The following is a 27736-nucleotide window of genomic DNA, read 5'->3' on the forward strand; positions in this document are numbered from 1 at the left end:
GTTGGTTGATTCATTGTACACTTAAAGTTTGATATCACTGGATTTGATTTGTGTCTATGGTTTCTTCATTCTTCAGTCTTATTGAAGATCACAGAGTGATTGTACCATACTGGTCTTAAAGCATACATACGTGAGAAAGAGTTCATGTTTGAGCAAACAGTGCAATAGACATCACAAGGTTCCATCATAAAGAAACCACCATTAAAAAAAAAAAGGTTCTATCATAAAACATACAATGTCAACAACATTTCTATGCAGAAAAGAGTTCATAGTTGTGCAGAGAAAGTAGAAAACTACAATGCAAGAATGAAAAAAACACCAAGAAATGTGTTTTTTGATCACTTGCCTATTATGAGTTTCGCTCTGGCATCTCCTTTGTTGATTTGGAACTGATCTGTTAATCCAAAGTGAGCCATTAAAAGCCAAACAAAGTTGATCAGCTCACCACCTCTACTAAGCTGCTCCACGTGAGCTGTAGAATCGCAATGACAAGCTGCATAACAGAGCAGTTCCACCCACACTTTGCTCAGTATCTCCCATTTGTCTTTGCCATACCTCTCCTCCAGCTGCCTAAGGTCTTTAGCTAACCTGCTAGCATCAAACAACACAGACTTGCTTCGATCTCCCTTAACACCCATCGGATCAATATCACTACTAACGTCAAGGATCGTCTTGCTAGCTATCTTCACATCTCTAACGTTCTCAATATGCCTCCTGTGGAAAAACTTGTCAGCTTCGGCCATCGTGTCTCTGAATCTGATCTTCCCAATTCCAGCAACCTCGGACATCAGACCAGGTTGCATGATCAGGAGATACATCACGTAGTCTGAAATGATTTTGCTGAACTCACGGTTGCTGTAATGCTTACTTTTAGCATATCCCTCAGGGATAGTCTCTTCCTGTTGGTAACAGAGCTCGGTTGCAATGTGCCACATCAAAAGACTCTGATCATAATCAAAGTTTGTTACATAACCCACCAGCTTCTCCATGTCTGCATCCTCTGGAAGGTTGTCTCGCAGAGTCCATTGCCCTCGAGCCAGAGATATCCTTTTAGCATTCTCAGGACTGTCACCAAACTTTGACTTGTATTTGAGCTCATTGAACATGAACGCCCAGAGTTCTTTAGTCATGGGCTCTCCGTGCACAAACAGCGTCTTGTAAACCATGTCAAGCATATCCGAGATGTCGAAGAAGTCGCTGAACTTATCCCACACAAACTTGATGAAATGAGGAATGCGGGAAAGGAACCCGAAATAGAAAGGGTAGATAGTACTACGAGCCCAAGGATGTTTTCTTGATGTTTCATTGACTTTGTGGCTGATCCTCCTGTGCACAGCGTTGATCAACTTGGGAACCCATCCACCAAGTGTTTGGATGATAAAGCTAAGCTTCTCAAATGGGTAAGTGAAGGCAGTCCATGCGTAGCGGCGGAGTTTACCTCTTGCGTCGTGGATCCTCGCTACCTCTGCATTTGTGGCGTAGGCTAGGAAGTTAAACACGTTAATGCTTCCACACCATCTCCTGAGGAAGAATCCAGTCGTCAGCACTTCATGCTTTGAACACTTATCATCACCTTCCTTGTTACACTCTTGCATCGTCCAACTAAGCTTTCTGAGACTAAGAAGCCAGTTGAAAAACTGATCTTTCGGTGATAGAACTTCGTCGGGGTCGTCCTTCAAGCTACTAAGTGCAGCACAAGTCCAGTCAGAAAACAGAAACAAGAGGATTGATATGAGATCCAAAGCTAAGCCAACTGCAAACAGCGTGTAAGTAACCACAACATCAGCTGGATGAAACTCACTGCCTTTGTTTGGTTTCTTATGAAAGAGGATGAAAGCTGCCACAAGGGTCCCTGAAGCAACCACCCGTGATATAGTTCCGATAACGGTGTGAAGAACAGCGACCTTGGTGAACAGAGCATCATAGAGGAATCCAAGCTCAACTTCAATGATCCTCAAAGCTTCCTCTGGATCAGTAAGATTCTCAAAGATCTCTAGGCTCTCGTCGCGCTCCCTGAAGCTGAAGATAAGGTTGACCACAAGACCCTTGAATGTGTTGAAGAACTTGTAAGCATACTGAGCAATCTCAAGGTCAGTCAACTTACTCTTTTCTTTTCTTTTCTCCGAGGCTTGTGCTGGATGCACCAACTTCTTAGGCCTATTCTCCTTGTCAGGCTCATCAATGAGAATGATCTTTGTGGGTAGTCTTGCCTCTTTCTTGGCCTTGTACTCCTCCATGAGCTTGGCGTAGTTTGGTCCTGGATCCGGTGCTTGAATCATAGAGTCTCTAAACTTATCCAAACTAGCACTATACAAAGCCGTTGTCCTCTCTAGATACTTTATAGTCCCGGAGATAAACACTAAGAGTATTATCAACCAGAGGCTATTGGGGATAGACTGAAGAACAACGTAAACACCAGCAATTGCCTGAAAGACAAGTCCAAAGACATGTCTGAGCCAAAGAGCGTTGTCCTCAAGGGCGAAAGCTGTGATAGTGTCTGGTCCACCAAGATGTAAGAGCAAGAATGGTGCCCATAAGGCCATGAGCTTCTTGTCCTGTGGAGGGTCATCTTTCTTGAGTTCTTTACCTTGGTTCTTGGAGATGAGACCAACGGCGAAGTTAGCAGACCAATCTGCTAAGAGGTAAGAGGACCAAACGAGCATGATCAAGAGTCTTCTTGGTGTGCGTTTCCTCAGAGGAGAGAAGCAGATGAGAATTGCTTGGAGGGTGAGGCTCAGAATGATTGCTCCTCTTATGTTCCATCTGTCCCACACATCTTTGATGTGTTCTGGTATCACGTCCACCATTGTTGTTGCTCTCTCTTGATGTGGATTTTTTCTTTCGACTCTCTCTCTCTCTGTTTCTTTTGGTTTTCAGATGTTTCTTTTTTTCTCAGATTGACTTAAAAGAAATTTGGGGCCTGTGGACTGTTTTTGGGAAGCCGTTGATGTTCTTTTTTTTTTTTACCAGACGCTCACTAACTCGGGTAAGAGACGACTCAGCGACTCACTCAAGTCTAGCTGTTCTGTTTTTTTTCTACGAATTAATAATAATAAACTTTTATGCACTTTTCGTACATTTATTGTAAATTGTTTATTAAAAAACTAGTCGTTATTCGCATCGTAAAAAATCTTCTTTTTTAAATAAACAAAATATTCATTAAAGAAAAGTTCGTTCTTTTTCTTTTGCGGGAGACGACTTTAGCTTATTGGTCTTTCTTTATAAACATGCTGAATAATAAAATCAAAAGTGACAGCTGTTGGGTAACAAAAAATAAATGTTCATGTCATCAGAAGTTGAGCTCGCGGCGTTTAAGGATAATAATACATTAATCAACTAAATGTCTAAATCCAATTTGAATCTTTAATACTATGATTAAAATTCGAAGACCATGATTATTTTTTTATAAATTATAATAGAATTTTTAGTACATTACTTTAAGACTGCCTCCTCGTTAGTCATATGACTCATATCTTTACTCCAGTCTGTATTTTTAATGGTTTGTTCTCTGTTTAAATAATTTTAACGTTTGTGTCATCACTTTCCTGAATTATTTTTAACGCATTTCGATCACTAGGAGAATTGTCTAATGGATCTCAGAAATTAACCAAGCTCACAAAAATGAATGTATCAGCCAAACAGAAGATAAACAAGAAGGTCAATGAGCTACAATGCAGATGATATAATTGCTGGTAATGATACAACAGATGCAAACAGTTCAAGACATTACTCTTTGAAACGACAAAAGAACACAATAAAAGCAAACGGAGGAAACTAATGTTGCTGCCGGTTATTAGAGGATCACTTGCCTATAACCAGTTTAGCTCTAGCATCTCCTTGGTTGATCTGGAACTGGTCTCCTAGCCCAAAATGAGCCATCAACAGCCACACAAAGCTGATGAGTTCTCCACCTTTGCTTAGCTGAGCTGCATGTTCAATAGCACCACACTTAGTTGCTGCATAAGAAAGTAACTCAACCCACACTTTGCTCACTACTTCCCACATGTATGCTTCTCCCTTGACTTTCTTCAAGCCATTAAGCTCCTTTGGTTCTGGGAGCTCTTTTAAACCTTTAAGCTCTTTCGCCAGCATGCTCCCATCAAACAGGACCGACTTACTTCTATCACCTTTCACGTCAATAGGTTCAGCTTTTGCTGGAGCCGTCACAGATAAAATCGCCTCACTGGCCTTCTTTATGTCTCCGTATTCGATATGCCTCCTATCGAAAAACCTTTTCGCCTCTTCGCAGGTGTCCCTGAATCTTATCTTTCCAATACCCACAACAGCTGACATCAAAGTTGGTTGCATCATCATGAGGTACATCATGTAGTCTGAAAGGATTTTACTAAACTCACGGTCACTATGACTCTCTTCAGTGGCTGGTTCTGATTGGTATAAGAGCTCGGTTGCAATATGCCACACAAGAAGACTCTGATCATAGTCCATTTCCATCACATAGCGTAGAAGCTTCTCACGCTTTTTCTCTGTCTCTCTGTCTTCACCTTGTATGTCACGCAGACTCCAGTCACCTCTAGCTGAAGAGACCCTCATGGCGCTTTCCGAGTCGTCAGCGAAACGGGATTTCTTCAAAACCTCTCCAAATATATGCTCCCACAGATCAAGAGTGACACGATCACTTGATGTAAAGATAATCTCCTCAAACTGAGCTTGTATCCCAAAGAAGTCCATGAACTTTCTTATCAGATAACCAAGAAGATGAACAATGACGAACGTCCAGTAGATCCAACTCCTAATATAATCTTCCTTTAACCATTTTCTGTTCTTGCATAAAACACTTATCTTATTGTCAAACCACTTGTAAACATTATGACCCGCTTGCTTTATACTGTGGAAACAGAATGCAATTGCTTTTCCAATGGCTTCAAAGACAACTCCAATGCGAAAAACCGCGAAAAACCAGTCAAAGGACATGTGTATGAAACCCTTTGTGTGATGGATCCGCTTCGGTGTTATCCAAAGACAGTACTCTAGCAAGTTGTGTGCATGTACGTACTCAGACCACCTGCGTACCATAAAGAAAGTGTCAAGGACTTCATGACATGTCTTGTCCGTTCTATCCTTCTCAACGTCTTCGTCCTTCTTCAGCCTCATGGAAATGAGAATTGGCTTTATAATCTTGTTGAACCAGTTAAGTTTGTTGTTCACTTCATGAGACACTGCATCCTTGGGTTTAAAGCATCTGTACTTCTCTGTTTTCAACCCTCTGGCTACAAGAATCCTGTTAAGAAACTTGTCGAACTTAGTGTCAGGATCATCAACCTCGTCCTTCATCTTCCTCAGCCTAACAAAGGTCCAGTCAGACAGACAGAACATGATAAGAGCAATGCAATCCAGAGCTATCCCTCCTATCAGCAAAGCATAAGTAAGGCCAACATCAAAATCACCATAGTCTTTCTTGTCCTTGTATTGGAAGATGCGGAGAGCTGCTATAAGGCATCCAAGAGCAATGAACCTGAAGATGACTCCTATCCAATTATGAAGAATCTCAGCTTTCGTGTAAAGAGCTTCGTAGATGAAGTTGAGCTCAACCTCCAAGATTCTTAGCGCTTCATCTGGTTTCAGCTCGCTAAAGAATCGTTTGCTTTCAGCTCGTTGTTGAAAGGTGAAGATAAGATCAACCACAAGACCTTTGAAGATGTTGAAGTACTTATAAGCGTACTGGAGAATATTAAGCTCAGTGAGGTCGTCAGGCTTAACCTTAGCGCCGGCCTTTGGATCTTTCTCAGGCTCCTCGATCTTGATAATCTGTGTAGGCATCTTCATAACCTTCTTAGCCGCGTATTCCTCCATGAGCTTCGCGTAGTTTGGTCCAGGATCAGGCCGCTGAATCATGGAGTCTTTAAACTTGTCTAGACTCGCCAAGTACAAGGCTAATGTTCTCTCAACATACTTGATCACTCCTGTTGCAGAAACCAGCACAATGGGTCTCCACAGATCGTTTGGTAACGACTGCAAAAACACGTAGACGGTGGCGATTGCTTGAAAGCCAAGACCCAACAAGTGCCTAAGCCAGAGCTCATTATCTTCAAGCGCAAGGGCAGTGATTGTATCTGGACCACCGAGATGCAAGAGCAAGAAAGGAACCCAAAAAGCTAAGAGTTTACTGTTATTTTTAGGTTCTCCGGGTTCTGCATCGTCTCCTTGACTATCAGAGATTTGTCCCGCGGCGAAGTTGGCTGCCCAATCGGCAAGAAGATAAGCTGACCAGATGAGAGAGAGTAGTACCTTTCTGGATGTGCGTTTCCTTTGAGGTGCAAAGAAAATGAGAAACATTTGGAGGCTGAGACTGAAGATTAAGGTAGTTCGGATACTCCATGCGTCCCATATGTCTTTGATAGGCTTTGGGATTGCGTTCACCATCTTGAAACAGAGTTATTTCCTGATTTGTTGGAACAGACAAGAAATTATGGTCTTTGAGACACAACACAGATGCATCTAAAGAGGTTTTGGACTTGTTTCTTTGTCTGTTTAATTCTTTTTTTTTTGGTGTTCAGTTATTCTGTGCAGACAGCCATTGGAAGCCTCTTGGAGGAGACCTGAGGTTAGTCAAACACTGTTCACATCGTCTTTCTTTTATGTTTTTTATTTGGCTTTATATTTTGCAAAAACATTTATTTTTCATGATATTTTTAAAATTGTATTATTCCTGCTTTTTGTTTTCGTTCTTTATACTAATTTGTCATTTCGGAAAAGGTTAAAACACTGATTTAAACAAAACTCCCACTGGTTGGTAACCTGAAAATGAAAGATGAGTAAAGTTCCAAAAAAAAAAAAATGAATGGTGCGGAAAGGGATATATGCTATATTTATATATATTTAAAATACCTAGATATTTTATATCAATATGTTTGGATCCTTGTGTAAATTTTCTCTCTTGTTTTTGTTTATATATATCTTTAACGAATTCCTAATCAAATACTTCATCCATTCCTAAAAAATTCATATTCTAAAAAAAACTTTTGTTTCAAAAAGATACATATTTTATATTACCTTTGTTCCTAAATATAGGATATTTTAAAGAATTTTGATGTTCCAAAATATAAGATGTTTTTATTTTTCTAGATAAAATTTTATTTTATTAAAATCCGTGCAACAAATCATATTTGATAATCCATTTTTGTAATTGGTTGATAACATTAATTTATAGTTTTGATGAGACTTTCTAGACAAAACAATAATTTTTTTAATATGCGTGTTTTAACTAAATATCTTATATTTAAGAACAGATGGAGTATTTCTAATGTAATTTTTGTCAACTAATAATGAGAAATTGTGAAGTTCAAAAACATTAATTACATTTTTAAAATTCTTATTGGTTTTAAAATATAAAAAAAAAAAATTACAAAAAAACTATGCATTTATAGATAAATTTTATTAAGTTTTATTAAAAAATGTGAAAATTCTAAAATATTAATCTTTTACGAAAGGAGAGAATAAATATCAAGTACAGTATGAGGTTCTCTAAACCTGCTTTGTAAATTGGAATGAGAAGACTTGTTTCCCAGACAGAACAAATTCTGCCCATGTGAACACTAGTTACTTCTCCAAGAAACCCGTAAAAGTACATTCAACCTCTATATTTATAATCTAACTAGATTCTACTCTTTGATTTTAAAGACTGAAATTATACTTTTTACATAATTTATTTTAATAATTTTAAATAATTAGTTTATCTTTTAAACATATTTGTAAACTGATTTTTATTTTTTTTTCTGATAAAATCCTTTTTATTTAATTTAAAAACATGGGATTTTAAAATGTAATAAACTCAATTTATATTTTAAGACAAAAACTGAGTCAATAGTTAGGTATATATATTTCAATAATTGTTACAAACTTAATTAGTTATTTAAACAATAATAATTAAAATATCTATAAGATTTGGTTATAAAAATAAGAAATATTCAAAATTAAAATTATATATTCCATGTTACAATAATATATATTATGTGTGATGGTGTTTTCATTAAAAATTATTAATTTGAAAGTAAAGACTAAACTAATTTTAATGAAATGTAAACTAACTAAAATTTGAATAAAATAAATTGTAAATCATACATGGAAATAAGGTTGTTTTTATATTATGTTTCAATTTTAATTTTAATAAGATAGATTCAATAATATTAACATCATCTCTAATCTTTTATCATATTTTATTTTAAAAGTTGGTGTAAATGTCAAAGTTAAACGACAACCATGTTAATATGAAATTCCATTATTTTCAATGGACCCTACTTGGAAGCAATTATTACAATATCAGCCATAACTTTACATCGAAATAAGATATGCAGATTATAGAAGAAAAGGTGCTGGCGAGAGGCAGAAAGCCAATAAATGGCCTGTTTTTCTTTTTTAAGTTCCTTGATTATAAACACTCTTCATTATTACACTTCGTTTACTTAACAAATTAGATTAAGATATGCGCCTTGCACAGAATAAATATTATATATAAGTTTATTTTAAAGTATTATATATTTTTTTGCATATTATGAAATAATAAATATTTATTGAATAATTAAAAATTTAGTAATTATTACGTATATAATTAAATTGGTACAAATAATTAAATAAATTTTATTAATCCAGACAAACACTTCTTTTATTTTATATGTTATAAAATTAAGTTTAAATGATATTAACATAGATATACAGCACATTTTTAATATTGACATCTGTTAAAAAATATTTTATATTCATATATTTTTGATCATTTGTATTTCTTTATAAAAAAATTCATAAACCAATGATAAAAATAAAATATTTGTGGGATATTTAATAGTTTTAGTAGTTTATAATTTTAACAACATTCAATGCAAAGTTTAAAATCTAAATATTAAGTTGTCAATAATTGTTCTAAGAATTCTAAGAATGATTGTGGTGATAAAATGTAGCTACAAAAATATGTTGTAATGCATCTCTTTTAATATATAGGGGATTAATTGTTTTCTCAGAAATAAAGTTTGGTAATTTTTTCATTATACGTTATAGTAGTGGACATACTTTCTTATTACAAATAAAAAATGATAATTACCTTGTGTCTAATTAGTTTTTATATTTTCAGGTTGTCTTTACATCAATTAAAAATAATTCAAAAATTCAAGGAGTATTTTAATTAGCTCATTAAATAAATTCTAAAACATTTAGGATGTTTAAATAACCTATAAATACTTTTATCTTCTATTTATTTTTTTTTAATTCACAAACAGTTTCATAATTTATTTTATAAAAAGGCTAATTAAATTTAACATTCACTATAATTTTTAAACATTAATACAAAATTTATATAAAACTTCATGCATGCATATATATAAACAAAAATTATATATTTGTTTTAGTTTTATGCATTTATTTTCATATTTGGTAATTCATATTTAACTGCATATAATTATAAATTATAAATTTTAATTATAATTACTTAATATCAATGAAATAACACATTTTTCTTCCATATACATTTATGCATTTTTATATTTTTAAATTTAAAATAAAGATTTTGTTGATACAACAACATATATATATATATATATATATAATTTTACAATGAGTTCTATAGGTTAACCAAATGGTAATAAAAAACCAAAAATCAAATAAATATTCAAAAAAATAAGAACAAAACAATAATATTCTTTATAATTTTTGTGATTTTGATGATTTTTCATATAATTTTAAAATCACTATATTTATTAAAATGATGATATTTATTGTTATTTTGTCAACATGATATTTATTGCTTATATATAATAAGTTTTATTTTATTTAAAATATTAATTTTCATGAAAAATAAAATATTTAAATAAATATAATAATTTATTAAATTAGATTGATCTCCATTTGTTATGTTTGATATGTATGATCTGTATTTGTTTTGCTTGATTTGTATTTTTTTCTGATTTGCGTTTTTTGATCTGAGTTACCCATTCGAAGTCATAGTCCATTGCTACGAATTTAATATTACCCGGACAGTTGGACTATTATTACTCTTGAGCTGGATACCTGGATGTATACTTTAAAAGGTTGCAATAAAGAGTTATTTTTGGATTTATTCTTGGGTTTACCCTAGTGTGAACCTCTAAATTCATCAACCAGTAGAATTATGTTATTTCATATTCGATATATTATAAAAAAAATATATTGTCAAATTCTATTTTCTTTTTGAAATTAAAAAGTAAACAAAATAAATAAAAAATAGTAGTAATTACAAAAAAAAAATTAATGTCATCAGCAAAACATTAAACCCTAAATCCTAATCCCTAAACTCTAAATCCTAAAACTTAAACCCTTGGGTAAACCCTAAACTCTAGGATAAATCTTAAACTCTAAATCAAAATCACTAAACACTAAAACACTCAAGGGTTTCAGGTTTAGGGTTTAGGATTTAGGGTTTAGAGCTTTAGGGTTTAGTTTTTTTCTTTTGAGTTTAGGATTTATCCAAGGGTTTAAGATTTACCCAAGGATCTAGAGTTTACCTAAGGGTTTAGGGTTTACCCAAGGGTTTAAGGTTTAGGATTTAGGGTTTAAGGATTAGGATTTAGGGTTTAGTGTTTTGCTGACGACTTTAAAAAGATTTTTTTTTTTAATTCTTTTTTCTGTAGCTACTATTTTTTTTTACTTTTTATTTATTTTAAAAACATAATATAATTTGACAATATTTTGTTTCTTTTTTTTAAAAGATATCGAATTTGAAATAATGAAATCCTATTGGTTGGTGAACCTATTTAATTCAAAAACATTGGATTTTAAAATGTAATAAACTCAATTTATATTTAATTTAAAAACATTGGATTTTAAAATGTAATAAACTCAATTTATATTTTAAGACAAAAACTGAGTCAATATTTACTTAGGTGTATAAATTTCAATAATTATTATAAACCTAATTTTTATTATTATAAACCTAATTAGTTATTTAAAAATAAAAAAAATAAAAGATCTATAAAACTTGGTTATAATAAAAATAAGAAATATTCAAAATTTAAATTATATATTTAATGTTAAAATATTAAGTGTGATGGTGTTTTTATTAAATTTTTATAATCCGTAAATAATGACTAAACTAATTCTAATGAAATGTAAAATATTGAATAAGATAAATCGTAAATGACACATAAAAATAACATTTATTCCTGTATTATGTTTCAGTTTAATTTTAATAAGATATAAATTCAAAAAAAATTAATATCATATTTTCTTTTATTTATTTGTTTCAAAAGTTGGTATAAATGATCAAAGTTAAAAGACAACCAGAAACAAAATATGTTGTGCACAAAAAAAAAACAAAATATGTTAATATGAAATTCCATTATTTCCAATGGACCCTACTTGGAAGCAAATTATTACAATATCAGCCAGTGACTTTAATTCCAAATAGGAACCATGTTCTATTGCTACGTGTTTAAATATTACCAGGACAGCTGGAGTATTATTGCTTGAGCGGGATGTATTATTTTAAAAAGTTACATATATAAATAATGGTAAAATATGTTGCCAAAAAAATAATAAATAATGGTAAAGTTGGCCATTTCGTAATTGAACATATTATTATCTCGACGACTTTTTGTGTCCATACTGTTCGACGACTTCAAAATGTTGGTCTTTAATTAATCACTTTCTTTTGTCCAAAAGAAAAAAAAATAATTACTTTCTTAAAACCCTTAACCTTATAAGCTTCTCTGTTAAAAAAAAAGTATCTTTTTATCTACAATAAGAAAATCATTCTAGGTCAATTTCATTAATTATATAATTTGACATAATAATCAATAAATATATTAATAAAAAATCATTTTTAACTATTAATTTTAATTTTATTTTTAGTTATAACAAAATCTGTTGAGTAAAAATATAACAAAATTTAATTACGATTTTTATTAAATAATACATTACCTAATTTCGTAATTAGTAATAAAATATTAATAATATTAATTAAATTTTATTATAAAACAGAAAATATGTATTATTGTTTTTATAAATTTATAATATAGTCTATAATATATTAAAATAAAAATATTGTATAGATTAGATATAAAAAATATTAAATTGATAAATTTACCTATTTATTTTTAAAATTTTGTTTCATTTAAATAAATTATTATTTACCATTAAAGCATGTTAAATTTTGTTAACTATGTAGTATTTTTATAAAAAATAAAGTTATTAACATTTGTTAAACTTTTATTTAAACAGCTATATACTTTCACATGTTGAAAAAATTCTCTATTTGATTATTTCAAATTATGAATTAATTGTATAGAATTCAGAAATGTTATAGCAAAAATAAAAAGTAAAATTTATAAAACAAATTTTATAGATTAATAAAGTAAGAAACTTGAACAATAAGATTAAAAAGTTACACAATATGTAATATTACAATATTGATTATATATTCAAAAATTTATGATAATATCATAATTAAAGATTTGTAAAATAAAATAGCTACACGAATTGTGTAGATCAAAATCTAGTTATTTCTTAAATTAAGTTTCACTCCTTGTTGACAAAAAAAAAAAAAAAGAAAGTAAGTCTCACCCCTTTCTCTCTCTCTTTTGTTTCTTCCTTATCTTTACTTGTTATTTCTTTCCTGCAGATTTTTCTTTTCATTTTGCTGTTTATTTGCTATCTTCTCTTGAATATGAATCCAGAAATTCCAAAGCAAGGAGAAGCCTTCTTAAACCTCTTCAATCAAAAATATGAAGACTGGGCCAATAACGGCAACAAAACAGAACAAAAAGATCCCAAAAGTAAATATCTCTCAACAGGAACTCTGAAAAAGAGAGAGGGTGGGGCATTGGAGCCAGACGAAACTGATCGTGTGGAATCGGATTCTAAACTTCCAGGCCATATAATCCACGGTTTCAGCAACGAGATCAAGTCATTGAAGAACTTCTTGCTGGACCAGAAGGTCTACAATGAGTTCAAGACTCTTGTGGTTGTAGGAGAATACGGTGTGGGGAAGACAGCTTTATGCAAGACCATTTTCAATGATGAAGACGTGAAGAGTGTTTACGCTCCAAGAATCTGGGTGTCTATGCATAGCACTGAACGGTCTGAAGACGGTCTAGATGGTAAGATATCTGTTTTAAAGAATATCTTGACAGTTCTTGGAGTTGAAGTCTCGATATTGGTCAAGATCAACAAATATGCTGTAGATGAGTATAAAAGCAACATGGAATCTGAGGTGGAATCTAAAAAACATGACGCAGAGACAGCCAAGGAGAAGGAGATCTCTGCTTTGCTCTATGCGCTTCACTTGAATCTGAGGTGGAAGAAGTATCTGATAGTGTTTGATGATGTGCGAGAAGAGGACAACTGGAACGAGAAGCTTCAAGACGATGAGGAGAAGCTCAAGAAGGATAAGAGATGGGGAAAGTATCTTTCAGATGGATTCCCTAAAGGGTCAGGTGGAAGAGTCATATACACAACCAGGGATGAGAACAAGAATCTGGCGAAGAAGTTAGTGGCAGAGGAACATGAGATACATCGTCTTTGGCCTCTGACTGATTCTCTAAGTGTCTGGAGGATATATGATGCAGCACGGATAGAGAACGAGGAAGATGATCCTCCTAGGAACGACAAGAAATGCATTGAAGAGCTGATGAACAAGTCTCGTGGTCTTCCTCTAGCTGTTAGACTGTTGGCCACGCTTCTTCCCGTGTTTCTTGACGATGAAAGCACTGAGCAGAACGGTTCTACCAATGGGACAACCGGATCAGAAAACACCACCACTGAGCAGAACGGTTCTACTCAACCTCCAACCGCTTGAGAATATTGAAGAGCCCTTTGTCATTGTGTTATCAAGCTTGGATTTGTTTTCTTTATTTCTTGTTTCTGTTTCTCTGGTTTGATGTTGTCTGTATGTCTCTCTCTTGTACCAATAATCAAGAATCTCTAAGTAGAGCTTCTTTAATGTCAAGTATGTTTCTGGAGCTTCGTGTCTGATAGTGTTGAAGTTTTTAACTGACGAAACCATAAGAGACAGTTCCTTCTTCTCTACCTTCTCTTGCATCTTCTCTCCGCACTTGTACATGGTATACCTTCTCAGTTTATCTATTACATTTCTTTATTCCATGATAGCTTCTTTAGAACCAAAAGTATCACAAGATTAGCAAAACAAACACTCCAAACTCTTTTATTCAACTGGTAACAAACAACAACATTTGAAAGCAAACAAGGAAGACATCAATGGGAAAATTAGAAAGCAAACACACAACAATAGAAGCAGCAACAAAAAGGAAATAAAACATAGGGAAAAATGAGCAACTCTCTGCTCAGAGTTGCGTAGACTTGTCGCGCCAGATTCCGATACCATCACAGGGGCAGAAACTAACTTGAGGGCATTGATACTTATCCAAGAACTCCAGTTTTGGAAAGTAAAGTTCCCTCAGCTCCCTCCACTCCACTTTTAGCCTGGGAAGGAACTTCAGACGCAAAACCTTGACACTGCACTCAGTTGGCTCCTCAGGCACGGACTTCCCAAAGCCAGTAAGTTTGGTTCCTCCTTTGATGTAGAGTTTTTCCAACGTACGTAGCTTACCAGGCTCAAGCAATGTGGGCAGTTCAGCATCAGGAAAACACTGCAGGTCCAGTTTCATTAACTTCTCTGGAAGGTGGCTTGGAACGGCTGCCTTCTTTGGAGCCTTGTGAGGCTTTGGACCTGTAACTGGGCTATTAGGAGGAAGCCGTGTCATCGACCTGATGAATTCTTTTACTGCTCCAGAAGTAGATTCAGCTTTGTTGTGTTCATTAATACCTCCCCAGGCCACTTTCAACTTCTCCAGATTGGAGAAGTCCTGAATATCCACAAACAGTTGAGAAACAGTGAACTCACCACCTTTGTTTATTGTAATACTTAGCTTTCGCAGCTTCTTCAAGTGCTTCAGCTCAGACAGCAAACAGAACGTCTCCACATCAGTAGCATCACTAACCACAAAGCCTTTGAGAACCTCCAAGTTATCCAGCCATGAAAGCCTCTTTGGCATCCGGTCTATCATGTAGCAATCTGTGATGTCTAAGTAGGTCAATGCCTTGAGCGAATCTATCTTGTCTGGAAGCTTCTCCAGATTGTAGCAAGCTCTGAGGTCCAAGATGATGAGCTCCCGAAGCTTACAGACAGCATCATCAAGTCTTTCAATTCTTGAGATCCCTTGAAAGCTCAGAAGCTTGAGTTTAGTCATGTGCTTCAAGTACTTCATAAGCTCAGGGTTCTCTACCTCGATGTGTCGGTTCGCGGTTCTCTCCCATCTGCCTAGATAAAACACCTTTAGCATCTTGTATGCAGTTTTTGATAGAGAGCTAAACTTCTTCTTCCCTGATGATTGGTCCTCAGAGAACCACTTGAATGCAAAATCAGGAAACCTCTCAGAAACATTGAACACTGTCTCAATGTCCCCTGCTGGCATTTTCTTAGCTTTTGCTTCTGGCTGGCTTGATGATTCTTCCACAAGGCAAACCTTTTTCAAGTCTGAGTGTTTCATCCTTGGCTTCTTCCCTTTCTGATACATACTAAAGAGTCCTATCTCCTCTGAGATAAGAACCACTGAGGAATGCACAAAGGGTGTCATCTTGTAGCAGTTTGGCTCCACTTTGCGTTTGTTTTCTACAGGCTCTATCAACTTTTTCTCCATAAACTCCTTGAGAATGTCTTTCACAGCATCTTCGGGTTTGATTCCATCAGGGAGAATCCCTTCTCCAATCCACCAATACATGAGCATCGTTCTATTCACTTCTTGATTCTCCGGGAACACAGCAAAGCTCAGCATGCAGATCTTGCGGTCAATACGAAGCTCTATGAACTTTTCTTTAACTTGTCTGAAAACCGCGAGTCTTTTGAGATCTTCTTCATTAGCATGGATGCCTGGTAAGCATTCAATACCTTTTCCGTTATTCTCCACTTCGCCGTCCTCAGAATCTAACCCTCCTGGCTTTCTGCGTCTGTTGGGAAGCAAAGGGACCTGACACATCAAGTTAAAGATCTTCTTGTTGACATCCTCCAAGTCTTTCTTCATACCTTTGGTTAACTGACTTTTGGTGGTTCCCTTTTCCACTTTTTGAAGTAGTTTGTCGAGTGGAACGATGTGTCTGCTCACCTCTTCTCCTACCACTTCGTTAAGCACTCTTAGCTTAGCCACATCTTCCTCCAGTAGACGAAGGTTACGTTTTAGCTTATGAATTGAATTCTCTGACTCGTCATGGTTCAAAGAAGTTGTTCCAATTGGGGCACTTATTGCTGGGGTTAGACTCACCTTCTGAACTTTAGACTTTGGAGGAGGAATGCTCCTAGACTTCGTTAGGTTCGGTAGCTGGGGTGGAAAGAGTGTATGCAAAGTTTCCACGATCGTACGGATCTTTTTGATTGATTTTGCTGGATCAAGATCATCTCCTGCCTCCGGTTCTTGATTCGGTTTCGGCTCTGACTCCAACTTTGTCTCCATGTCTGGCTGCTGAGAGGCCTTCTCAGGAGCCATTGACGGCTAACAAAATGAAACAAGGAACAATCAGAAAATGATCAGAATGATAATAGCAGAACTCATATTACAATACATTTCTGAAATGTCTATCTCTCTGTCTCTTTCTTTCAACTCAAGTCAAAATCAAGAATTCAAGAAATCAAAAAAAAAAACCGTGACTACGAAAAAAAACTAGACTAAAGAGCAAATCCATAACTATGTATCAGTTAATCCACCTAAATATAATCAACTACAAAAAATTTCATTTATTTTTCCTTCGTAAAGCTTTAGCCCTATTCGAAAAAACAAAATCCAACATTTTTTTCTTAAACAATCCAACATTCCTCAGAGAGGAAGTGTTTCTTACCTGTTTCCCAGTAGAAGGAGCAACTCTGCGTCTCCTTTGCAACTTCTTCGGTCAGTTGCTAGATAGACAAAATATGAAGGAGACTTGAGAGGAGAGAAAACTCTGGCACTATTACTTCAGTTATTTTTCACGGTTTTGTTGTTTAAGACGTATGTACGAAGAAATTATATGTTTACCATTTTTATGTTACCACTTTTTACTTTACCACCGCTAATAACACATTTTCAAAAATACTTTTTTTATTAAGTGGCAAAAGATTCTTACGTCATTGTTATTTATATATATAATAAATCATTATTTAAATAAAAATAAAAAAATAAAAATAAATAAAAATAAATAAAAAATAAAAAAAAAATCATTTTTTTAATGTTTTCGAATTATACTTTTTCAAATTCGAATTTTTTTATAAATTTTTTTTTTGAATTTTTTTTTTTCAAATTTTTTTTTGGATAACGAAAATTATGTTTGAAACTATTTTTTTAAAAAATTTTATATATTTTTTAAGTATTTATATATTTATTAGAATCATAAATTTCACATTCCAAAAACCCTATCTCACCTCTCAACTCTAAACCTCAAATCTAGATTAGTTAACCCTAAGGGTATAATTGTATTTTACTCTTCACTAAAAATGAGGGTAAAAGTAGTTAGTGTAAACATGAAAAGTGATATTATGAATGTGGTATTTGTGGCAATTTCCCTATGTATAATGACTATCAATTTTTTAACCAATAATTTTATTTTATTAATCCTAATCCTAAATAAATAAATAAAACTATGGCAGCATAAGTAAAGTAATATTTTAAAATAATTTGGTTGAATTTTAATTTAAATTTTTAAACTGTAATAGTAATTTTATTAAATGGAAACAAATATGCCTAGGCGGCTCTTAATACAATCGAATTAGAAGCCATAAATGTTTTTTGAAGTTATTTAATTTAATGATTTTAAAATTCAATAAATTACTATTTCATTTATTATTTTGTATTAATTAAAAATATATTGGTATTTTATAATGGTGGTTTATTATATAGATAAATGAATTTAGTTTTTTTTTGGTGTAAATGTTAAGAAAAATGAATTTAGTTGTTTGAATATTAGCCAATATCATTTGTAGCATCGAATATTAAAAAGCTAGAAAGTTAGCATCATATCCATTTTTTTTTTAAATATCCAACAAGCATGTATAACAAAACATCGAATAGTTAAACAAAGAAACTAAAGTGCCATGAAATTTTAAATTAAAAATGTAATATTAGTCTTATCTTTTAAGTTTCTGAATAGTACTGTGTGATATTTAGACTTTGTTTTGGTATTTTTACGGTTAAGTTAACTTTTTTTTATGTTTAGAGTTTTTGAAAGCTACGGTCTTGTTTCAGTATAATACATGTTCTAGAAAAACTATTTATAAAAAACTATTTTTATAATTAATTAAATGCAATTTATGTTAGATAATAATGATGCATTATAAACTTCAAAAAATTATATTTGTTGACTTCTTTCTTAAAATTACGAGAAAAGGATAATTATAGAAAAATAATAAAATTTTATTAAAATGTAATATATTTTTTAATATGTGTGAAACTAAAACATACATATGAATAGTAAATAAGACAGAACAAAAATAAACTCAATTTTGTAATGGAGTCAGTGGTTCAAGTCATTGTCTTATTCCTTGAACAATTATCTAATAACTTTCATTTTGTTATTTAATATTACATTGTTTTCAAAAATTACTAAAGCTATTCGATGATTATATTCTTACTGCAGAAAGTTAGTGATTCAATATGAAAAATATAAACATACTTTGTTAACTATTTAAACACAATAAATCCAAGAATAAAATAATATATAAAATATAAATAGTCAAAATATATAAAAGAAGTAATTGATTTTGCATTGAAAATTGTTTTTTATATAAATATACTACTTAGTACTCCATCTGTTTCAAAAAAGTCTTGCATCTGTTTTCAAAAACTATTGCTTCTGTTTTTGAAAATATCTTTCTATCATTTTTTTAAAGTGTTATTTTACATTTACAAAGCAATTTTCATACATAATTTATTCTTACCTTTTCACCTAACCAACATATGTTTATTTACATTAATTATATTTAAATAAGTGTACATTAAATTAACGATACACTAATAAATATGTTAAATTGACACTTTTTTTAAAGTAGAACCAATATATTCTTGAAATATCACATATATTTAAAAAAATATTAAATTTTAATTTTAATTTATTGTCTTTTGTAATCGACTATTTTTAATAACTTTAACTGATAAAATTAAATAAATGTAATTGATATTTTGAAGTTTATGATTTATATCTAATTAAAATACTAAAATTTTTAAAAAGTTATATCTTTTTTGATTTTTTTAAAACATGGAATTTTTCGAAACCTACGGAGTAGAGTATTATGCAAAAAGTATTAAGTAGTGCATGTTGAAGACAATTACTGCATATACAAGAATTATTGGATTTTTATATCAAGGAAGACTTGAATGAGTACAATAAAGAAAGACCATGAGAGCGAGGGTTAAAAAAAAAAGACTTGTGAATTGTAAACTATTTTCAGAACAAAAGCTTAAATGTGAAATCTTGACAAAAAACAAAAAGAAATTATGACATGAGCTGTCATAAAGCTGGTAGAATAATAATATTACTTCCATTTCAAATTAGTTGATATTTTAAAATATTGCAAGCTTATTAAAAATTGTTAATTCATTTATTCTGTTTATTTTTATATATTGCATTAATTAACACTAACCAATAATTAAAGATTACATTATAGAATACAAATGGTCAAAATACTAAATAACATTAAAATTTTGCATAATTTTTCTGAAAATATTATTTAAATGAGATAAAATAAAATTTTAAAACATCAATTAAAATAAATCAGAAGGAGCACTATAAACATGGGGGAGCGCGACATATGCAAATGCCAGCATGTTCCTACATTTTAATAATGAAAAAGTACTAATAGTTTTTTTTAGAGAAAGAAGTACCAAGTTATCTCTACATGTCAACAACAAAATCACGTCTTACAATCTCGTACGTGATACATAAAGCTGTAACCAGAAATTATTGTCTATAATTGCAAATGAAAAACCTCAAATAATCTTAGGCTTCGAATGGTGACAGCGGATTTGATAATAAAAGCGGGACGGAATTAAAGTGCGGGACGGTACAACTGCGGTTCGTGCAGAATTATAGTGCGGTACGGGGCAACTGCGGTTTTAAGTAAAAAACAGTGTGTGATTGGTGACAATAAATATTTGCGGTATTGAATGATTATTCAATAATTAAATTTGACTACTAAAATACTTTTGAAATAAAAATACAAAAAAAAAATATTAATTCTTTATAAAACAAATCATATATCATGCAGTAAAAGATATTTTTCTAATAATTTTATACTTCATTTCAGATAATATGATGTTATAATTGAGTAGTTTTTATTTCAGTTTATATACTAGGGTTAACATGTTTACAAAAATAATATACGAAAAACCTATGCACTGTTACAAAAAAAAAACATATACTCATGACTGTGTGTTTACGTGCCTTTATAATTATAGTATATATATGTTGTTAAAATAATTTACATATATAAATGTGTGCGGTTTTTGAGAAAACACACCTTCTTCGTTGCGTTCGCGGATTTGGTAGTGCTACTGTTTATTTGTGAGACATCGAAATTTGTGTGCGTTTTTGCGAAGGTTTTGGAAAACCGCAAAAGAAAAATCAGAAAATATGTGATTGGTGACATTAAAGCGTTTTTTCGAAAACCGCAATGAAATACGCGAATTAAATGTCGCCATTCATAACCTTAGTAAAAAAAACCCTCAAATAATTGCTTTTAGAAAACTCAAAATATTATCTAGATAACATTGACTAAAATGCACATGTAAGGTCGTTAATAAATAGATATCAGTAGGGTCGTTAAGAAATAGATATCAGTAGGGTCGTTGAGAAATAAATTTCGGTAATAAATTTCGGTAGAGCTGTAAAACAGGTGGGTTGTCCAATGGACGTCCATCAATTTTGACTAACTGAAAAATTGAGTTTTCGTTGCAAGATTGAAAAATCGAGTTTGTCCGTCAAAACCGTAAAATCGAGTTATTTGCCGAAACTGTAAAATTTATAGGCTTATAGATTAAAAATTAAAAAGGTTCTTATATGGTCCATTATGGACTCCATGGCAACCCATGTAAACATGGATGTTAGTGGATCTGGTCCTTAATGGACATTGTTCGTAATGGACATGGTCATTCTTTGTCCACAAACAATAAATGAATAAATGGATATGAACTAATAGACGTGGGCTAATCCAGTTTACAACTCTAAATTTCGGCATTGTCCCTAACTGTTCACATCAGCAATATAAGTAACTAAACTTTTTTTTGTAATAAAAGTCGTTTAATGTAAGTGTTTCGAAAAAAGAAAAAATTGTGAAATGGCAAGAAAACAAACTATCTTTAGACTAATAGGTAATGATGGTTTGCTGAGTTTTTGTTTCTTTTGTTTGTAGAAGTATAATTTGTTAAGTTGATATTAACAAAAAAGTACAATATATACTTACTTTGCTGAAGTATAATTTATAATTAAAATATAATAGTTAATATTATGATATTTTATTATTTTTCTTTTATTGGTGGATTTATATGTATGTAGATAGAGATGTCAAACATGTTTACCCATCCCGTACTGCAGCGGATTAGTCGTCGAGCGGGTTACCGCGGGCCTGTCCCGCGCGGGCTGCAGTCTTCAAAATGCCAGCCCAAACCCGTACTGCAAAATATATAGGCCTTTGCGGACCGTTCTATGGGACGCCTCCTTATCAAACGGCCTACTACAGTTTCTTTCATGAACGTTCAAGTAGAAGAGTTGTGTAAGAAAGTTGAAGAGAGCTCATTTACCTTCACAAAAGACTTATGAAAATCAATGCCACAATGTTCTGTTTGTGCTAGTGTTCTTGAGTTAAAAGTCTTCATTTGTTATCAGCATAAGCTTTTGTTGAGTTTGAACCTGATTGAGTTGTTGTCTTTGTAATAATTTGGTTCAAGTGTTGTATGTCTTCATCAAATAATCTCTCTTTTTAATTATTTGGATTGCAAAAAAATTCGTGAATCACTTTACTAAATTATACAAGTGGCGTGATATACAACTAAATTTTCTCCTAAACAACACCATTGTAACCAAATTTAATTTAAGAAAAACACCACTTCACAGTAATGAAAACAAAACCAATCAAATTAAACAAGAAATATCACACTGTAATAAAGCAATTCATAGTTGTGTGTAATAAAAAAAAACCAAATAAAAACACCACCAGAACTCGAATCGTCATCGCTAGATCTGGAGTCGTCATCGCCGGAGCTCGAATCATCATCACCAGAGCTCGAATCATGCATCATCGGCGGAACTCCTTATGTTTTCTGGGGAAAAAGTCACAAGAATCGCTTTTTTCTCACTCTTTTTCTTGTTTTTCAGGTAAAATAAGAAATGAAAAAAATGCGGGTCCATGTAATCCCGCATGACCCGTTTCGGCCATCCCGCAAAAGATCCAGTCCCGCAAAGACCCGTCCCGTGAGGCCCGCAAATTTGCGGGCATAGAAAACCTTGTTCCAATACCGTACCGCGACAGTCCTTTACAGGCCAAACTCGCGGTCAAGATTCATGATTGCCATCTACATAATGTAGATGATAAATAATGTTTTAGTTCAAAAACAATTAGATAAACCTTTAATTTGGGTGTAACAACCTTAAACATATTTCAAGTGCATGAAAACCAAGGGAGTAAGTAAATGCTTATCTGTTAGAATCGATAAGAATTACTAAAAGAACAAAATATATTAATATTTATAATAATTTTTCTACTTTTTAATTTTTTGTAAAAAATAAAACTAATGACCAACTGACCCATATGTGAATAGGTTTCTAAACCGTATCTTAAAGGTAGTTGTTTTAAAACCTTTCTCTCTTTTTTTTCTATCTTAACTTTTCATTATTTTAATTTATTTATTTTGAAACTTGTGTTAAGAACCTACCGATAATATATTCCAAGTGTTTATTGCATAATAATCTACACCAAGAGAGCAGTAGAGTTTACTGCTTAAACATATACAAGTTTGTGGAAATCCATTCATGAACAGTTTAGTTTTATTTTAATACTCTCTCAGTTTTTTTAAATAAATATCACTTGAACATTTTTCACAAATATTAAGAAAATGATTAAAATATATTTAAATTCTTGTTAATTAAACTTGTTTGACCAATAGTATTTGAAATAAATAAAATTATTTATAAAATCAATTCACTATACAGTTAATTTTAAACTGAAAATAAATATAATTTGCATTGAAATTTTAAAATGACATTTTTTGTATAACAAGAAAATGTTAGAATGACTTTTTTTATAAAATAGAAAGAGTACTATGGTATTAGTAAAGAAATATGGAGATGTTCTTTTTTGCTCAGAAAATTGAACAAACACCAACATTTGAATGCCATTTATTTTTACGAAACAGAGGGAGTATACGATAACAAATACAAAGGCTTTGACCGATAATAATTATTAGCGATAATCTAGTAGAGTAAATATTGTTTCAGCTGAGTTACTCTACTTTTTAGCCAATCAAGTGAAAGTTATTTTCCTTCTACTTTTTCTAAACACTGTTAAAAAGAGTAAAATACACATACAATTTTACTCACTAAAGTAAAAGTAAATACATTTACTCCACTTTACTCTCTCTCTTCCACTTTTATTTTTCCTTTCATCTTCACTTTTTCATTTTTCACCTATTTACTCTAAATTCTCAATCACAACCAAAATATTTTTTCACTCGATATCTTGATTCACTGACCGATTAAATGCAACGAATATAACACATAATTTAAAAAAGAATTCGAAGAGTATACTTAGGCATGGGCGTTTTTACCGCAACCCGAAATATTTACCTAAACCCGAACCTAAAAAAAACCGGATCCGAACTGTTATACAAAAATATCCGCATGGGACTTATGAGCTTCGTACTTTGGGATTTGGTTATAACCCGAATCGAACCGAAATCCAAACTAGAATCCGGAGATATCTGAAATTAGTTAAATATGTTAGTGTTTCTATATATGTTAAGGTGATTTAGATATTTTAGAGTATTCAAAATATTTTTGTAGTTTGTTTTATTCGCTATTTTGAATATTTTTAGTTAATTTAGATAGTTTAACCAATTTTTAATTAGATTTGTTAATAATTTCTATATTTTATAAAAAATAATATCAAATTTTGAGGTTTAAAAAATATATTTTTGGACGATTTCAAATATTTGTTACAATCCGAACCGAAGCCGAAAGAAACCGAACCAAACCCGATCTGATAATCAGTAAAACCCAAACGGAACTTATGAGCATAACACCGAAAATCTGAATCAACCGAACCGAAACCGATGGTCCCGAACGCCCATGCCTAAGTATACTAGTTGCCTACTTACGACTATTAAGTATTAACGATACTAAGTTGGCACCACGTATCAATGTTCAGCCTCTCGTATTATCTTTTTTTTTTGTAACTTACCTCTCGTATTATCTTTACAAAACAACATAGATTCAAAGACTAACCAAAATATCTCTGTCTCTTTAGTTTCTCTTCCTATATCTCTCTTGCTTCTCTCTACAAGTCTAATTTTTACTTTTTTTTTTGTTATTTGGCAAATAAGCCCTTATCTTTAAGCATAAAAAATATGTACTTCTGAAATAGTTATAGGTGTTTTTTTTTGAAACAAAAAAAAATATTATAACAGTGGACAACTCGTATTTAGGTAAATATTATTTGTTACTGCTCAAATAATTCTGTTTCACTTTCATCACGTATTCCTTGAGAAAAGAATTTTCGAATTTCAAAAAAAAAAAAAATTGAAAAGTTTGTAATTCGAAATTTTTATTTATTATATATATAAAGTGAAAGTATAAAAGTTTTTTTTTATCTTTTATTGAAAAATGTATTTTTGAAAATATCTGTTTAGTGAAGGTAAACATGAATAATGGTACCAACAAAGTGGTAAACATAAAAAATTTCACACTAAAAGTTTTGTAATTAATGACTTAATTTTTTTGTTAAAAATACAAATGATCATAAAAAAACACATGATTATGAAGGTTCATTTAATAGATAGTAATATTATAATATAATATATATATCTATGTTGATATTTATGTAAATTTAATTACATACCATACAAATTAGAAAAATAATTATTTAAACTTATTTACCACAAAATGATTGTAAGTAAAACAAAAGTGATTTCTTGAATCTATGTATTTGTGTAGCTTTTATTATATATGTAACAGTTAATAGTTTTCAATTATTCATATATATATATATATATTTTTTTTTTTAATTTGTCTCATAATATGTAAAAACGTTAAACAGCTAATAATACATAAAAATAATTTGTATATAACATGTTCATCCCGCGCTTAAACTTGTTAGTAGTAATACCAACATTTAGCAGATAAGAATGATTAATTTTTGCTATTTAACTATTTCATGTCTTGCACACACCCTCTTTTAACAATGTAGAGTCCGTGATTCTTAAGTCGTTTTAAGAAATATTTTTTTTATATGTGCCTTGGTTTTAAGAAATGTTTTACCTGTGTTCACGTCTTGCACACACCCTCGCTTAGATATACTACTAATATTTAGTCTACAATATTATCTCTTAACCATGATCAAGGAGAAGACCTTTAAGCACATGGAAACATTGAATTGTTCAGATTACAGGTAGTTTAATTAATTTATACTAGATATGTAATTCAACTTAAATAACATGATATCTAGCTGTAATATTACATGTACTTAGATAACGACCGATTAATCATTGACACTTAATTGAGGTTACCTGCCTAAGTATCTTATAGACTTATACTACTATAGTATTGACTCTTAGCCATGATCGAGGAGAAGACCTTGTATGTACCACGAGGCACATGTAAAACATTAATTGTTCAGATTACGGGTATTTCAATTAATTTATACTAGGTGATACATATTTCAACTTAAGTAACATGATATCTAGCTGTAATATTACATTTACTTAGATAACGACCGATTAATCATTGACACTTAATTGAGGTTACCTGCCTAAGTATCTTATAGACTTATACTACTATAGTATTGACTCTTAGCCATGATCGAGGAGTTTGGCCAAAAAAAAAAAAAAAAAAAAAAAAAGCCATGATCGAGGAGAAGACCTTGTATGTACCACGAGGCACATGTAAAACATTAATTGTTCAGATTACGGGTATTTCAATTAATTTATACTAGGTGATACATATTTCAACTTAAGTAACATGATATCTAGCTGTTAATATGTGAATATTATTATATAACATCACTAAGCAAGTATAGGGTTTGATTTACAGTAAATGCAATTTTTGTATCTACAGATGTAAAGTTTTTCGAAGTTATAGAAAAATCGTTTGCTTTTCTTTTTTTTGGGGGGGGGGGGGGGGGGGAGGGGGGGGGGATAAAAGTTATGATTTCGAATAGAGAAAAAGACTAGGATAGCACCAAACCAAGTTTTTGTTCCCAAAGTAGCACTCAAGGCTCAAAGTCACAAAAATAGGTTTCATTAAAGAGTAAATATACACTTATACCCCTTGGGTTAATTAATCCAAACCTTAGGGTTTAGAGTTAAGGGGGTGGGGTTTTGGAATTAGGGTTTAAAATTTTATAAAAAATAAATACTAAAATAAAAAATAAAAATTTATAAAACAGTTTCAAAAATTATTTTTAAACTATAAAAAGAAAATTTGAAAAAAAAATAAAAAAAAATTCAAAATTTTTTTTTAAAAAAAAATTATAAAAATTTCGAATCTGAAAACATATAATCTGAAACTATTTTTTATTTTTTATTTTTTTATTTTTTTTATTTTTTTATTTTTTTATTTTTATTTATTTTTGTTTGTTTATTTAATTTAAACCAAGGATATTAGGGACATTTTACCCTTTAATGAATGTCATTTTTGTGACTTTCTCCTTCTAGTGCTCTTTTTGAGACATAAACTTCAAAAGGTGCTATTATTGACAATTGCCCTTTAGAATATGTAATAAACTATGTCCGTTATAAATTTTTGATTCTAAGAATTTCTGAAAATAATAAAACAAGAGTCACTATATATACCTTTTTGTTTAACTTAATGATTTTCATTTGGAATTAATGTTTGATTTTTTTATCAAGCTTAGTTGTACACAAAATAATCTGCAAACACACAAAATTATTAAGTAAATTAAACTCACACGACTTATTCTTTCTTCAAATTTTCCGACATATAAGGAGAGAGTTAAATTTTACAGCAGCAGTCCGATTAAAAACAAAAAGCGACTAATCAGTGTGACAAAAGTCCTTGTCTTCATCGTATACATAGGAAAGATAGACAAACCAATAAACAAAGAATAAAGGAAGATGACACATGGAATAGCCAAAACAATAAAGAAAGAACCACACAATATATTATCCAGCAAAAACTGGACGCTTTAATGCAACTTGCAAATAATACTAGGAGTATAATTTATGTTAACACCAAATTGACATGACACGGAAAAACGAAAACAATTTCTTTGATCATTTTTATTATTAAAGATACAATTAGGAAACAAATTGGTATTTTTTAATATTAATAAGAATATATAAGTACATATCTATATGTAAATTTTTTTGTTATTATCAATTATGGTGCGACGTAATCCATATATTTAAAGATTAAGACATTTTATACAAAAAGAGATACTATTGTTTTTTAAATGAAAATGTGAGAGTGATGTACTTCTTTGTCCAATCTTAGGGGGGGGAGGGGGGGGGGGGTTATTGGAACATAAATTTCTGTGAAATTTGATGATTTT

The 27736-nt window shown here is 31.5% G+C and overlaps 4 protein-coding genes and 1 long non-coding RNA gene across 7 annotated transcripts; 1 reads left to right on the forward strand and 4 right to left on the reverse strand.

The window, feature by feature from the left end:
- Positions 1-165: 165 nt before the first annotated feature.
- Positions 166-2916, reverse strand: LOC103853644. 2 transcript variants are annotated; one of them, XM_033284010.1, is made up of 2 exons: positions 876-2916; positions 730-840 (listed from the first exon to the last, which is right to left on the reverse strand). In XM_033284010.1, exons 1-2 carry the CDS (start codon positions 2805-2807, stop codon positions 730-732), a joined length of 2043 nt encoding a protein of 680 aa, XP_033139901.1. In that variant the 5' UTR covers positions 2808-2916. The 2 variants fall into 2 exon arrangements, with proteins under 2 accessions (XP_009128802.1, XP_033139901.1); XM_009130554.3 differs by having other exon boundaries at positions 166-2909.
- A 685-nt stretch (positions 2917-3601) lies between these two features.
- On the reverse strand, positions 3602-6668 carry LOC103853646. Its single transcript, XM_009130556.2, has one exon. It carries the CDS (start codon positions 6379-6381, stop codon positions 3802-3804), a length of 2580 nt encoding a protein of 859 aa, XP_009128804.1. The 5' UTR covers positions 6382-6668; the 3' UTR covers positions 3602-3801.
- A 5871-nt stretch (positions 6669-12539) lies between these two features.
- On the forward strand, positions 12540-14005 carry LOC103853647 (probable disease resistance protein At5g45440). Its single transcript, XM_009130557.3, has one exon. The coding sequence runs from the start codon at positions 12647-12649 to the stop codon at positions 13775-13777; it is 1131 nt and encodes a 376-aa protein (XP_009128805.1). The 5' UTR covers positions 12540-12646; the 3' UTR covers positions 13778-14005.
- A 113-nt stretch (positions 14006-14118) lies between these two features.
- Positions 14119-17102, reverse strand: LOC103853649 (disease resistance RPP13-like protein 4). 2 transcript variants are annotated; one of them, XM_033284011.1, is made up of 2 exons: positions 16820-17102; positions 14119-16486 (listed from the first exon to the last, which is right to left on the reverse strand). In XM_033284011.1, exon 2 carries the CDS (start codon positions 16476-16478, stop codon positions 14283-14285), a length of 2196 nt encoding a protein of 731 aa, XP_033139902.1. In that variant the 5' UTR covers positions 16479-16486; positions 16820-17102; the 3' UTR covers positions 14119-14282. The 2 variants fall into 2 exon arrangements, with proteins under 2 accessions (XP_033139902.1, XP_009128806.1); XM_009130558.3 differs by having other exon boundaries at positions 14119-16484; positions 16828-17099.
- A 132-nt stretch (positions 17103-17234) lies between these two features.
- LOC117131736 lies at positions 17235-26349 on the reverse strand. Its single transcript, XR_004454965.1, has 2 exons — positions 20665-26349; positions 17235-19955 (listed from the first exon to the last, which is right to left on the reverse strand). It is a non-coding gene; the product is annotated as an uncharacterized LOC117131736 (long non-coding RNA).
- Positions 26350-27736: the final 1387 nt, after the last annotated feature.

The sequence above is a fragment of the Brassica rapa genome, chromosome A02, assembly GCF_000309985.2.
Source record: "Brassica rapa cultivar Chiifu-401-42 chromosome A02, CAAS_Brap_v3.01, whole genome shotgun sequence".
NCBI lineage: Eukaryota > Viridiplantae > Streptophyta > Magnoliopsida > Brassicales > Brassicaceae > Brassica > Brassica rapa.

Excerpts from the sequence above, each read along its gene's own strand:
- LOC103853644 (XM_009130554.3), bottom strand. The coding sequence starts at position 2,807 with ATGGTGGACGTGATACCAGAACACATCAAAGATGTGTGGGACAGATGG.
- LOC103853646 (XM_009130556.2), bottom strand. The coding sequence starts at position 6,381 with ATGGTGAACGCAATCCCAAAGCCTATCAAAGACATATGGGACGCATGG.
- LOC103853647 (XM_009130557.3), top strand. The coding sequence starts at position 12,647 with ATGAATCCAGAAATTCCAAAGCAAGGAGAAGCCTTCTTAAACCTCTTC.
- LOC103853649 (XM_033284011.1), bottom strand. The coding sequence starts at position 16,478 with ATGGCTCCTGAGAAGGCCTCTCAGCAGCCAGACATGGAGACAAAGTTG.